This window comes from Phalacrocorax aristotelis, chromosome 2 (genome assembly GCF_949628215.1).
Source record: "Phalacrocorax aristotelis chromosome 2, bGulAri2.1, whole genome shotgun sequence".
NCBI lineage: Eukaryota > Metazoa > Chordata > Aves > Suliformes > Phalacrocoracidae > Phalacrocorax > Phalacrocorax aristotelis.
In genome coordinates, this window is record NC_134277.1 from 70,567,016 (window position 1) to 70,582,083 (window position 15,068).

A 15,068-nucleotide genomic window follows, 5' to 3' on the forward strand; every position below is an offset into this window, starting at 1 on the left:
TGAGTAAAATGAAGGGGCTGCTGATCCCAAATGCTCTCAGCTTTCTTTTACTGCTCCTACACCAAAGGTTGCCACCCCCTCAGTTACCATAACTTAAAAGGGTGTTTGTTCCCTTGCCATGTTTTTTTCATAATAGGTCAGGTTGATTTAAACACTATAATAGTGAGGTCTGAATTGTGTTTCCACCCATCAAGATAAAAATTCTTCAATAAACAATCTCACTCCTCAAAACCATCTAATATTAGCTTAAAAATACATAAGGTCTTTAAAAAACTGTATTTTTATTTACCTGCTGAGTTTTGCACCTTTGTGATTCATGTTGGCGAGTTTCTGGACAGCAATGGTCCTGAGAAAATGCCAGTTTTGTCAAATGAAAGCTGAGATTTTAAAGTAATCACTGGCTCAAGCGGCCAAAGTTTAAGCAAGCCACTCAGTTTCATGTGACTTCACAGGCAAATCACAAAAATCACAAAACCCCGAAGTTTGGCCATTCTTCTGAATTAAATTCATGTGCCCCAGTACTGTTAAACCTGCCATCTGGGGACTTCTCGTGTGAGTGTTACAAAACTGTGAAGGAGAAGAAAGTCTGTTTGGTGCAGTTTGTTGGAATACTGGTGTGCCAGGCCATTTTATGAGACAGGGCTGAGACTGTTAAGTCTCTGAAGCCAAAGCCTGAGGCAATTCTTGTTACATGCTGTAACTTTTTTGGAGTGTTTTGGCTAATCACTGCAGTGGTCTTACTACTCTTGATTTTCTAATAAGAATTATACGAACTGGATCAAAGTTGTCTGGTTGTTTAGGTATTAATATTTTAAAAGACCATCTGGTTTTAATAATTATTAAAAAAGGACAAAGGCATACTGGGAATTACTTTTTATATTTTGAAGTTGTGCCACTGTTGCATTTTTAAATATTTCAGCAAAACTGATATTATAATAGGAATAGTGTTTATACAAAGGCTCTTAAATTTCTGTTAAACAACTGTGCTGTGTCTTAAATGACAAGAAATTTTATCTAGCACATGCCAAAGGCATGCTGAAGATTTTTCCAACAGCTCTGACTCATGTCCTTGAATTCATTTTCTCTTAGAGATACAGTATAGACAATCATTTTATTAACAACCAGCTGTTTTAATATTAATTGCAATAAAGAGATTATTCTTCTAGAACCCTCAGCACAACTGGTTCTGCATTGTAGAGCCAAACAAGGCTGATTACTGCCAGAATTATGAGCCTTCTATATCCATATGCCATATACACTATAATTCTTCTGCAGTTTAATCAGTAACTAAAAATTTAGAACTGACTGTGGGGAGACAGCGCTCGATTAAGTGATTCCATGCAGGCCGGTATTCCTTTGTGTCCAACCCTTAGGCAGAGGTTTGGATCACAAGAAGCTTGCACAAACACACATTTTGTGCAGCCAGCCAGCAGCCATTGCAGATCAGCACAAGTGCGCAGTGAAGGGAAGGCAGGCTGTACTCTTCTCCCAGTACATCTCGCGTGGGACAGCTGAGCAAAGCCTCAAGCCCTTTGTGGCTCTCTCTGGTGTCACTACAGTGCAAAGCGAATGATTACTTCAAGCTACTTTCCTTAGCAACGTATATTTCACCTTTAAAACTCCCACAGGGCACTTTTTCTGTGGAATTAGATAAATCCACTGCATTTTTATAAACAGTTGATTGTCTGGACAGGTTAAGTCCTATTTTCCAAAGAATAGAAAACCCTCACGAAAGCAGTTGGGAGTTTTTCTAGCAGGAGTAGGAGGAGGCATGTGTCTTACGGTACCATTCAGGAAAATGTTTGGCCCTAATTTTGCTGCCTTCTCCATAGATATCCAAGTGTTCTACAAAATAAAACAGCTATATTAGCAACATTTCATATATAGGAACTTGAAGCACGGGAAGGTAACACAGCTTTCCTGAAACCTGAAGATAATTTGGTGGGAAAGCTGCAGAGAACCCCCATTTATGGACTCCCACTTCCATGCCCTATCCACAGAAACGTGCTGCCTCCCAGTGCTGTCTGGATATACCAGGCATCTGTGGAGCTGTATTTTTAGCCCTGATATTCTCTTTGGCTGGAACCAGGCCATGAAGATACACAGTAAGCTCAGGACTGTAAATATCCCTTAGACTTTATGGGAGGAAAACTGGCGTAATATCAAAGCAGAACAAGCATTTTAAATTTCAGTTTTGTTAACTACTGTCATACTTGAAAGATTTCCCTGCAAAATAAGAATGAACCAACCAGCTGCAGCATGTTGTAAACAAGCAAAAATTAGAAAAAATTCCTGGAAACTTTATCATGTTATGGCAACAAAATCAGTTTTTAAAAACTACAAATCATGGAGGTTTCAGGGCTTTTTCAGACTTAATGACTTATGCTGGTCATTAAGCCACCAACAAAAGATCTTTTCATATCTCCCAGTAACACTGTAAATATTTGTTTTCTCCCAACCCTCTTTGTTGTAGGAGAAGACCAGATATCCCCATGCATTTCGGATGCATAGGTCTTTCTCAAAATTACATTACCACTAAAATATTAAGGCTCCGTAGTTGGATCAAAATTCTTTTAAAAATGCAGAACCTCTTTTTGTCATGTTTCTTGGAGCGTCTTTTGACCTATGTTGATCCATAGCAGCCGTGCTTATTTTAAGGTGACATAAAATTCTGTAAAGCTGAGGTCTTGTGGAAGGGTGAAAGAAATATCTTACAGATGACAGAGATCAAGTAGGACACATTAACACATCGTCTTGTGTGTGTCATGACAGCCTTAGTCCTCAAGAATATGATGATTAGTTGTCTCCAGCAAGCACTTAATTCCATTAAACAAGTAGTCCTGAGAAAAGGTGAGAAAAAATAGGGAGTTCTGCTACATCCTGAGTGATTTCCAAGTGAAGTGCCAGGGAAAATCAGAATGCTGCACTCATTGGTGGGACATAGTATGGGTTCTGCAGGCATACTTTTGCAGTAAAGAATTGGACTTTTTATAGAAACATTTTATAGGGTTGCAAGGTACGGCAACTAATGACTACTACAAACTAATGACTCCTTGTCCCTCAGTGTGCTGTTTCTGAGTGGAAGAATTTTTCCCAGTAAGTTAGTGCTCTAAATTAGTTTTTCTGAGACACTGGGCCAGTGTGATTAACATTCACTTTGCACAGGAAAAGGCTTGGATAGCTTCTACATTCATTCTGCTTTTCTCTTCAGTCCAGACACTATTCCTTCCGCTCAACAGTCATTCCCCTGGATACCATTCGTTTCTGATTAACACAGGAGAATTTCCCCAAACCATGGCTTGCAGGCAGTATGCTTCCTGTGAAATTCTCCCACATTACTTGCAGCCAAAGGAAATTAAAACACTAAAACATACAATAGGGAAAGCTAAAATTGATATTGCCTTCAGTGTATTACTTTCTCAGTCTTGCTGCCAGATGATGAGAGGCCACCAACCTAACAAGTAGGTTGTGTTTCTTGTAGAAAGAACAACTGGGTTAGTAACTTGAAAAACTCAAGCCATTGTAAAGGCTCTCAAAAAGTTCCAGGGATGTCAGATGAAAAATACAAGCATTCTGCTAACTCTGAGCCACGGGGTCTCTATGGGTCTTGACCTGGCAGCATGTAAGAACACTGCTAGTGCTGAGAACAATTTTTGCTGCAATACATTATTAATACTTAATATCTGTGCATTTTGCCACTGCAACCAGAGGAGGGTAATTAGATTGTTACTTTAATGTAGAGAATATGCTGACCTTTCTTTCCAACTGTTAAATCAATGGGCAGGGAGGACAGTGTTAAACCACAGCGTGTTTTTGGACCACCCGTTGTGACAGCAGGGTCGTCCTTTTTTTTTTTTTTTTTTTTTCAGAATGAGGTGGCAATGCTTCTCAAGCCAATATCAGAGAAGATTCAGGAGATCCAGAACTTCAGAGAAAGGAACAGAGGAAGTAAAATGTTCAACCATCTCTCGGCCGTCAGTGAAAGCATACCTGCCCTTGGGTGGATAGCAGTGGTGAGTGACACACAGGGTGGTCGGGAGGGCTGTAAATGTGCTTCTGGATGGTGTGGCCCAGAATAGTTCCAAATCTTGCAGAACTCTGCAGCCTCGTCTGCACAGTTCTTCAGCCTACTACACCCAAGAAGGTGTTTTGTAATATACCTAATACATCAGGGAAGGTGTCTGACTAATGTTTTACTTCCTTTCTCCTTCTGTTGTTTCCTGCTACCATGGGTTGATGGTCCTAGTCTCCTAAACCAGGCCCTTATGTCAAGGAGATGAATGATGCTGCTACCTTTTATACTAACAGGGTATTAAAGGACTACAAGCACAGGTATGTCACCAAGCCCCAGTATCTACTAGCCAGAGACCAGAGCATTAACCATACCGACAGGGTTAACAACGCCATCACAGAAAGCATTTCATAAACTAAAAGGCATTTGATAAAATCTGCTTGCCATAGTATATTTTCTCCTCCTCATCTTTGACCTGCAGTGTGTTGCAGTGAGAATGGCAGCAACACTAGCGTTGCTGGTTTTCACTCTCTGCAAATTATAGGATTATATTTAATTTTCTGGCATTCCAGCATCATAAGCTTATAGGCAAATACATATTTGCATATCAGCATATGGCTAGCTAGCTACTATGCACCCTTGTCTCATTTGTGCACTCACAATGTTGCTGTTCTCGCTTGAAAATGTGCATTTAGGTGGTAGAGGTATAGAAATGAGCATCTAATTCCGTAGCTCCCAATCTGATATTTTTTGTACCACTGCATTGTTCTTAAAGAGCACAAGGAATTCACAAAAATGTTCCATGAATGAGATCTGTGAGCTGACAGAGAAAGAGAAACAATACAGGTCCTTCCTGTGCCCTCTTTAAAGAGTCATGTATAAATCCTCTTGATTGGGAACTTCTGGAGGCCAGATATTGGCTCTTGATTTTTATATCCCAGGGAAGAACAGTATTTCCTATTAAGTTTTTCCTCTTTAGTGAGGTAAAACTTTTTATATAAAAACCTTTTGTATATATTTCTAGTTATTTTAAATGTAGAAACATCTATTATATACTATATATATTATATTTCATATTGTATATATTATGTATTATTTCTGAAGCCTTAGTTTACCTACTGAAGGTAGTACCTACTGGAGTAACTGAAGATTTTTACAATATAGCTTTACTACTTATTCTAGGGAAAAAAATGTCTCACATAAGAGTATAAACAGGGTACATTATCTAGGCATTTAGTTCTTCCCCTAACAAGGAATTCTTCTCCTGTTTTTCACTGAGTCAGATCACAATGTCTTCCAAAGTAGTGGAAGAATCTCCCTTGACTTTAGTAGGCTTTGGATTAAACCTATTGGCCTAGATCCTCAGCAGTATTAAGCATCAAATTCCAAAGGAAATAAATAGGAGGTAGACACCCAAATCCTTCTAACTATCCAGTCCGTAGTCATCAATATTCAGTAATAATTCTTCATAACTAAGAACTCCATCTTACAAGCAGTTTCTCTCTATATATATACTTCTTGTTATCACCTACTGTCCCATTGGAAGACTAAGCCTTCCAAACAATTATTCCACAGCCAACTTGTGTCTTGTACTTTAAAAATTCTTGATGTTTAAATATTTCAGTCTGATGACTATAACATGATCCAGTATTACCCTGGCTACATGTGAACTTGGAAGCTAGAATATCTTACAGAACCCACAGATATTTAATTTTCTAAAATTCAGCACCCTGAGGCTGAGTCTGGGTAGCTGCTTTACACCTCCATATACCTGTAGCACTTCTTCAGTTAGCTTTGAGCCTGAACAGAATGATGACACACCCTTCCAGCAGGAAGCACTCTGTGCTAGAGGCATCCTTGCCCTTGTTTGTCTTCTGGAAGGATCTAAAAGCTTTCCAATGTAGTAGGCCTCAGGATTTTCAGCACTGGGCTGGCTGGCTGCCTGCAAACTGATTTGTCCATGGCTTTAAGGCAGACACTAGCTTTTACCTGCTTTAAGCATGAATAGCAATGCTTCCTGTTTTTAAGTACATTCACACATATAAATATTGTCTCTGTTTTTACAGTGACACACGTCATGTTGATTGGGTGAAGTCATACCTGAACATCTGGTCTGAGCTTCAAGCTTATATCAAAGAGCATCATACCACAGGTCTCGCCTGGAGTAAAACTGTAAGTACTCTTTTTTCTTCATGAAGAACCATAAAATGCCAGTAACAAATTTGACTTCTAATGCAGGTCATTAGCTCAGGAAAAATAAACATCTAGGCCAGGAACACAAGTCATGGTCCATGGACTTCCCAACCAAGCCAATAAAAGCTTGCAAGACGGGTGGAGAAGATGTGTCAGGCCATTGTGGTACAGGTTTGGAGGAAAAGGGAAGAATTATTTGGTATGATTATAGCCATAACCCCCAGCTGCAGATAGTGAGAAGTGGACACAATTCTCCAGGCCTGCTACAGTAGAAGGTAGGAACAAAAACAAACCAAAATTTCAAGGACATGTCAGACTAAAGGAAAATTGTGGGAACATTACAGGGAAAGGAGAAGAATGGTGGAAAAAAATATTAACAAAGAGAGATATTTAATAACACAAAAGAGAAACACAAGGGATACATACCAATTTATAGCTTCATAGATAGATATATTTATGAAACTGTTATTTTATAGATACAGAAATAATTCCTGAAATACATATATAGATAGTAAATATAATTGCATGCCTAACTATTTATGCTCTCTCTATATATTTATAAAAACACCTTTTGTATGTTACATCAGAGATGCATAGAAAGATGATGACAATGAATGTTCTGTAAGAGAGGTGTAAACATGAATTAATTTTCTGTTGGGTATAAATGTAAGAGTTTATGTCCACTGTCTACATTGATGTAATGGTCTATACTATTCTAATAATGCGCTCATGTTTATTATCAGGTTAGGAGGATTGCTGAAGTATATTAAAAATATAATCAGTCAGCTCTTTGCTGTCATCATCTCCTAAACTTACCAGTGCACTCACATACTTGCACATGCAGTCTTTCACACCAAGTTTATAATTTCTTCTGTATAGGCAAATAATTTTTTTTTAAAATTGAATGACTATTGAGAAGACTGATGTAGGCCACCAGATAGCTTAATTCCCAAACCAAACCATTGTAAGAACTAAGGAACATAGGGCAGTGAAGTGGAACTTTCGGATGGAATGTAGTTTAACATGAAATAAGGGTGGGAACACCTCTCCTATGAAGAAAGGCTGAGAGTTGGGGTTGTTGAGTCTGGAGAACAGAAGGCTTTGGGGGAGGCCTTGTTGCAGCCTTTCAGTATATAAAGGGGGCTTATAAGAAAGAGGGAGAAAGACTCTACCAGGGCCTGTAGTGACAGGACAAAGGACAACAGTTTTAAACTGATAAGGAAGAAACTTTTTACAGTGAGGGTGGTGAGACACTGGAACAGGTGGCTGGAGAAGTTGTGGATGTCCCATCACTGGAAGTGTTCAAGGTCAGGCTGGACAGGGCTTTGAGCAACCCAATCTAGTGAAACATGTCCCTGCCTGTGGCAGGGGGGTTGGACTAGGTGATCTTTAAAGGTTCCTTCCAACCCAAACCATTCTGTGATTCTGTGGTACCTGGAAACGTTACTTCATCTCCCCCTATATGGAGGTGAAAACCATGTGACAGAATGTATGCTACTTGTGCTCTGCAACAGATGATGCAACTTTCTCTTCACGCCCTTCATTAGACATTGTACAAGGCCTTACAGTACTCAAGTATTCAAGTGCAAGGTCAAACACAGGAGAGACCATGATCTGTATGTACATCTTCATTTGAAGCAATGCAAAAATGTTTAAACAGGATAAATTTGAAGGCTGGAATTATCTGCTGCTTTGTAGGTTTCTGTAGTAAAAATTTAAACTGTTACACATGATTCTCTTCCTTAATTTAGTATAAAATTTCACACTTGCTCTATCCTACTCTATTATAATCCGTGAATGTGAGAAGAGCTAATGATTTTTAAATTATTATTAGATAAGGAAAAGAAATTGTAGTACCCTGTTAGCAGAATTAGCCTGAGAATCTGGTACAAATTTAGTTTTGTTAATACAAAGAAAGAATCATCGTCACCTTTAAGGGAACTTTACTAGTATGGAAATAGTGTTATAAGATAAAGATTTGTTATAGCCATTTGATCAAACAGGAGGAACTCTCAGTGCTGTTGAGTACTGGTAATCTTATTCAGAAGTGTAGCTGTTGCAGACTGTTTTTGACTGGTCTTAAAACCAGCATCTCAGCCATTACGTCTTTCTATTTCCCTCTCTTCAGCTGTGCAAGAAATTGCTGAATACAAATCTAGGTGTGACTTGTTTGTTCATATTAAGCATAGTTTCCTGCCAACAGTGCTCATTCCATCATGAGCAATGAGCCCATTACTGCATCTGAAGTACTGATTTCACTCACTTTGGATACCACTCAGATCTGAAAGTTGTCTTGGAAGTATGGCTCATTTAAATTATCATTCATGTAATGTGTGTCAGAAAGATTATACTACATAAACATGTTTATGGATATACAATTTTTTAAAGCTTTACTTCATGTGAGTGTAAGGAAATTAGAATCCAGTAGGTTAGCATGTTGTTTAAATAGCTTGTGGTTTAAATGTTGTTAAATATTTCTATGAGGCTTTGTAAGAAATACATTCAAGAAAGCAATGAGTTACTCAAGTGATAATTTAATTTTTGTTATACATTTTAAAGTGAGAATGAAAATCACAGATTCATGCTGTGTGAAGTTAAGCATAAAGGTCTGCAGAATCAGGGCCTAGGCAGAAATACGATACGTATAAAAGCTGTAGATGTATTCCAGACACAGTTGTTAATCATTGCATACAGCAGCTTCCACTTATATGCATAAAAAGGAAAAAGGAAAAAGCAGTAGTTTGGCAAGGCATTAAGAAAGTGGCACATTTATGAAAGGGAGACGTTATGCAGAAATGCTATTTTATTATAGAGGGAGAGAGAAAGAGAGAAAGTTTTTGGCCTATATAAGTACAGATTTAAAAGTACATTTACCAGTAATTTACCCTTCATATCTGCAGGAAGTCAACAAAGCAATGCTTGAAGCTTTATATAAAAAGCTATTAAGTAACATATATGGGTATTTCGAAAGAGACTAAAAAGTCAGGAAGAACATTAACTACTGCTTCTCTCAGAGCTTGAACTGCAACAAAACCCCAGGAGCATCAGCCTAGATCAGGCTACACTTGGGTTTCCAGAAAGGAGGGGACAGGATTTTTTTAGTGGGCAGTTGGCCCCTTTACCTATAGGTGCTGAATACCATGGTGTGCACATTTCTGGCCGTGCTCCATGGCAGTATCACAAAGCTGTGCCATTTGCAGCTGCACAGGGCAGCTGCAGCCAACCTTGGAACAGATCACTAGTGCATACAGTGAAGCGTTCCCGGCTCTGGCAGTGAGCACACAGGCAGACACGTTAAAGGAAGGAGAAAGAAATGACTTCATAAATTACAAGACAGACACTAGAACAGGTGCAAAATGTTGAACTAATGGCTAAGCAGTCGACTCTGACAGCAACAGTTACCTCTATCAGCTTTATAATAAATTTGTGATAAAAATAGACGCTTGCAGATTTTTGCATCTAACACAATTCTATCTCCTTACTCACTTTGGCTCTGGTTCTGCCAAGATGTGGGACAATATTTTACTCTGTGAAAGCATCGTCTTGAAATGTGTGGGACTGTGCGAGGAGAAAGCCAAGAAATTAGTGGAGTTAAGGACCTTGACACCTTTGTGTATCTGAACCTGTTTTGCTACCCATGTGGAGTGGTGGTACAAAACTGGATCCTATGTAATTCACCGGCGTTTCAAGACATGACGGATACGGTTAGGGTACTTGTTGGTACTGTGCTCACAGAATAAAACTACATACTTAAAGTATGTATGTTTGTGAGCAGGATTATCCCACAGAGTAAAATGTTCCCCTCAGTATTTTCACCATGATCTGAAATACTAATTTTCATTAACTGATTGTGCATATGTCAGAGAAAATGCGCTTGTCAGTGGAAGTCAGATGGATCTACAGTGTTTCCTTAAAAGTGTAATTTTGTAGCTCATTACTTTGAATATAAAGTGTGAGCTGCCTTCTGCCACACATACCCTGTGGTGAGTAGCAGTTCAGTATACTCGCTACATCTCAATTTAGCAATCTTGACAGTGAGAACAATAGCAATTACAAACCTAATGGAGATTTGCATATTTTAATTTGCTACCAGATATGACATTCTCAGATTTCAGTGAGTCTTATGCAAAAGCTGTTATAATAATGAAATGTTTTAAATGGCCAGTGTAGCATTTTCCCCACACAGGAACTGACATTCTTGCTTGCTACAACTTTCTGACTTTAACATGAAATCTACAGCTGTAACCTATGTCTTTTCTCGGTTCTTACTGATAAACAGCAAGTGCCTTTTTTTCTTTTTTTCCTTTTTTTACCTAAAGAAAGAGTTCTGTTGAAGCATGGCTCTTCCTTCCCTCTCTACTTATTTTGGTGGTGCAGAGAAATGAAAAGCTGTAATATAAACTCACAAGAATGCCTAATAAAAGTTTGTTTGCTACAAGGACTGCATCAGTAAGCTGGAGAAAGTGAAACTTCTGCTCCTGTATCTGCAGGTTAACTTTGTGGCAAGAAAACAGCCAGTAATAATGAGAGATTGCTGTAGTTTCCTGTACATCAAATAACTGTTAAGAAACAAATCTTTTTCAGGGGTAATTGTCTTGACTCTTTCTCACAGTAACAGATGGATCTGCAGTTAAGCTTTTGTTCTTTGTATACAACAGTCATTTAGGACAAATTTTGCCAACAGGATCATTTACAAACAGGAAGTACTTACAAACTAGCAGTAATTTCATTACAGCATTTAGTTTCTAATACAGAATGTCACTCAAAAGACGAATGTTCCCCCCCGCTTTAAAAATCAAAACAAATTCTTAAGAGGAAGTCTGCATCTTCACAAGCAGTTGAGATTTATTTATATCCTGTTCTCATTGAAGCCATATAGTATCTTCAGAATCACAGAATCACAGAATGGTAGGGGTTGGAAAGGACCTCTAGAGATCATCTTGTCCAGGCCACTGCTTGAGCAGGGACACCCAGAGCAGGGGGCACAGGAATGTGTCCAGGCGGGTTTTGAATGTCTCTAAGGAGGGACACTCCACAGCCTCTCTGGGCAGCCTGTGCCACTGCTCTGTCACCCTCGCATGAAATAAGTTTTTTCTCATATTTAAGTGGAACTTTCTGTGTTCCAACTTGTGCCCGTTGCCCCTTGTCCTGTCATTGGGCACCACTGAAAAGAGTCTAGTCCCATCGTCCTGACACCCACCCTTCAGATATTTGTAAGCATTGATAAGATACCACCTCAGTCTTCTCTTCTCCAGGCTGAACAAACCCAAGTCTTTCAGCCTTTCCTTCAAGTCTTTTTTTCCTGAAATATAATTTTAAAAAACATAACTCATTAGGTAGTACTTTAAAAACACTCTTTAAAAAGTTGAAATTCTCCACAGCCTCCACACTGAGAACCTTTGTAATTCCTACATTAGCCTGATTGAGTGCAATGATACTAGTCTCAGTACAGACTTTGGCCATTTCATTCTTGTCTAAAATAATCACCTCCAGACATTTTCTTATGAAATGGCCCTGCCTCTCTCCTGTACTATCAAAACATTTTCCTGTACTATATCGTCTCCCTACATATTGAGGTGAGCAAACTGCAAAAGACCAACTTCTCCATGCAAAAGCCTCCTATTCCCCTTCCAGTATCTCTGCTGTGCTGTGTTTAGTTTGACCCACTTATCAAGAAGCCACTTATCTGAGCCACTTCACTAAAGGTAAAGGTCCAAACTGTAGAGCCAAATTCCAGCCACAGGCACAACTGCAATCCCAGAGGCCTCATTCTGATGGGAGTGAGGGCAGCATAGATGCACTGATTTAAATGCCTGCATCTTGGTAAGATGCAGACAGTTCTGGAGTGCTCAATTTTTCTCAGTCATAGCCTTTCCTCTCCTTTTCTGCCCCCTTCCATTCCTTTCTCTTCCCTTTCCCTATTTCTTTATATATTTTTGTTGAAAATTTTGTATCCTTTAATCTCAACTGTTTCTTTCTCAGAGAATAGGCAGTGCTCAGTTTTTGGTGCACTGTCAGTTTAGAAACTGGCCTCCTGGCAACTGTAAAATAATTGCCTCTTTTGTGGGGACTGTCTCAACAATCCACGTCCCTTTGAAAGAAAGTAGCTTTACTCCCTCATTCCAACAATGGCTGACAATATTTGTCTTTACTGGGTATCAGTTGTGCCGTTTTCACATCAGCGACCAAACACCGTTCAGACAGGTGAAGGGAGAATCTGGGAGAGGCTTGTTTGACAACAGCTGTCAAACGCAACCTGACCTGTAACATGATGCAACCTAGCTCCAGTGGAAAAGGAAAAGGAAAAAGAAAATTGGAAGTATGCAAAATGGAGAGAAACTCTACTATACCGCTAAAGAGATTGGTCTTCTTTTTAACTGAATATTTATATAAGTAAAAGATGGTTTAATGTGCTGTGGGAGCATGTTGCTTGTTGACAGCTACATTAGCATACAGTTCTCAAATGATTTAGAAGACCTTGTCTGTGTAAAACGTTTCTGGTTGGGTAACTGTGAAGACGTAAGCACCATTTAAAATCCTGAAGAGGTGATAAATGGCAGAAGTGTATTAAAAGGGGCATCAAAGTTTGCAAACTCAACAGATACATCATTCTGCTGAGACCCAGTAATAAGAAAAAGAGGCTGGCCTTGTTTTTGCTGTCTTCTGTTTTGACTCACAAAGATTACAGGCCCTGTAAGTCAGCTGTTTCATCTAGTAAATTGCGGATCTCAGGGCAGCATAACCCCTTGCAGACAGGTGGCTTAAATATGGTAGGTAATAGAACTGTTGTGCTAAGCTACTTTTACACAAAAACACCTTAACAAGAGCTCTGTGCCCCTGAGTCACAGTCCACCTGTTCCTAGAGGTTGACACACGATATTTTGAGCTTCATGATTCTTGTCTTTGGCTGTGCATATGTATGGACAATACAGAATGCTGTCATCATTTTAGGTGTGAAAATAGGATTACTGTAAAGGGGGAGGGGGAGAAAACAGGGATTTTTTTTTTTTTTTAATAATAATGTAATCCCCGTTAGGATTCCTGTTTATCTGCTGCCATGAAAAGAAGGCTTTTCAGTAAATTAAGGAAGGGATTTTATCCCTCTAAGTCACCTGTTGCCTCAGCTGCAAATAGTTATTTGCCTCTTAATATGAATGACTAATAAAATAGGTACTATTATACACATGCATATATGATTTATTCATATGCATTATATAGACGCTTATAATCTGTTTGTCCGGAGTAAAAATTACCATTGCAGCTACAAGAAATGTGTGTTCATTCAAACACCCCACAGCAGGTTACCACCACAAGAACTTTGCTCCCCCCAATTTCCGTGCTGCACTGTGTGAGCCTAAAGCTGGATGAACACAGGGGTACACCGCTGGTGTTTGTACAGGCCCTGGCACCTGAGCCCCTCGTACCCCCAGAGATACGAGCTTCTGACTAGGGCCCCTTGCTGCTGCAATACTATGAATATAATAACAGTGACATGGAAGGCTACCCCAGGGAACTGTTCAGCAAGAATGGCTCAGGAGATAGTAACATCTGTGATAAGACATAAAAAGAACTTCTTACTGTCTCTCAGTAGATGGGTTTAGACCTGAAGACATTTTAAGCTGCATATGGCCACCAAAAATTACTGACAGTATGGCATCCAGAGCACTTGTGTTATGTACGAACAGCATTTTATTTCTCTAACAAGACTGACTGTTGCCCTGTGCTCCAGGGGAAGCCTTTAGGAGAAATGTGCTGTAACAAGACCCAGCTTTTCAGAAGCAAAAAGACCTTCACTCATATCGACTGTGATATCAAGGTAATTAAATGAGACTCCACACAGATGAATTTTAACCAGCCAGCTGTCTCAACATAAACAGTCATTTCCTTCTTCCAGTGGGCCAGCTAGGTAGCCAGCAAGGAGAAAAAGATGAGCACCTGACCCTTCTGCTGGTCATACAAGATAAAGGTCGAAATACAACATGCTTTGAGGCTGTACTGCAATCCTGCAAACCCTTGCACAGTGATAATACGCATTTATCCGACCCAGCTCCGTGAGCAGCTTCAGACACTGTCACTAGAGGTAGCTACCGAGCCACAGTCAATGGGAGGCCCTTGGGCCCCTCTGCAGGCGGCTCTGGGCTACCCAGCAAGAAGCAAACCCGGACCCGTTCCTGTCACCCCATTCAGAGCATGGTTTAGTTGAAGGTTGAAGACAAATTTTTCTTCCCTGGGAGGAAACTTCTGGAATGTTCCATCCCCTACAGAGCTGTTACTACATGGCCGCAGGGCCCGCGTCTCCTGTTCTTGATAGGACTTTGCTCAGACAGCTACATTTTTCCCCCATTTCAGAAAGCTCCAGGAGCAAGGTTTAAAGCACATCAAGTTCACTATATTACAAAGGTAGCAGGTTAAAATTTAACAGCTTGTTTTTGTGTTACATTTTCACAAGGTAAGGCTGAAGCTATCTATTCCCCTGATAATTCTTACAAGGGGCGTATTTGCAAATGATGGAAAAATGACCACACCAACATGTTAATGGGAACAGTCAGATATCAGCATAACTTGACGTGATGTCTATAGACACCGCAGTACTGAGAACAGCAGCTGTTACCGAGGCAAACAGCTGAAATAAAAGAAGAAGAAAGGCGGCTCGCAAATAACTGCATTTGGTAGTCCAAATGGCTCTTAATACTCTATGTAAAGATACACTGTTGTTAACATCTGCTTGAAGTTAATCTGAAGAGTTGTTTGCAAATAGCAAAACTGGTAAGCACCTGCTGCTTTAGGATAGATGAACTTCTGCAGGCATATAACATGCTATTTTATTTCCAGCAGATCTCACAAACACCACCCTATACAGAAG

General features: G+C 39.6%; 1 protein-coding gene and 1 long non-coding RNA gene across 3 annotated transcripts in view; one reads left to right on the top strand and one right to left on the bottom strand.

The window, feature by feature from the left end:
* Nucleotides 1-15,068, top strand: part of CAP2 (cyclase associated actin cytoskeleton regulatory protein 2) — a 69,261-nt gene that overhangs the window by 41,242 nt on the left and 12,951 nt on the right. For both annotated transcript variants that reach the window (XM_075083993.1, XM_075083994.1), the window contains 3 exons: nucleotides 3,870-4,013; nucleotides 4,247-4,332; nucleotides 6,079-6,184. In XM_075083993.1, the coding sequence (XP_074940094.1) occupies nucleotides 3,870-4,013; nucleotides 4,247-4,332; nucleotides 6,079-6,184 (336 nt within the window). The remainder of the gene's footprint in view (nucleotides 1-3,869; nucleotides 4,014-4,246; nucleotides 4,333-6,078; nucleotides 6,185-15,068) is intronic.
* Nucleotides 1-15,068, bottom strand: part of LOC142053008 (uncharacterized) — a 52,239-nt gene that overhangs the window by 16,768 nt on the left and 20,403 nt on the right. The window lies entirely within an intron of this gene.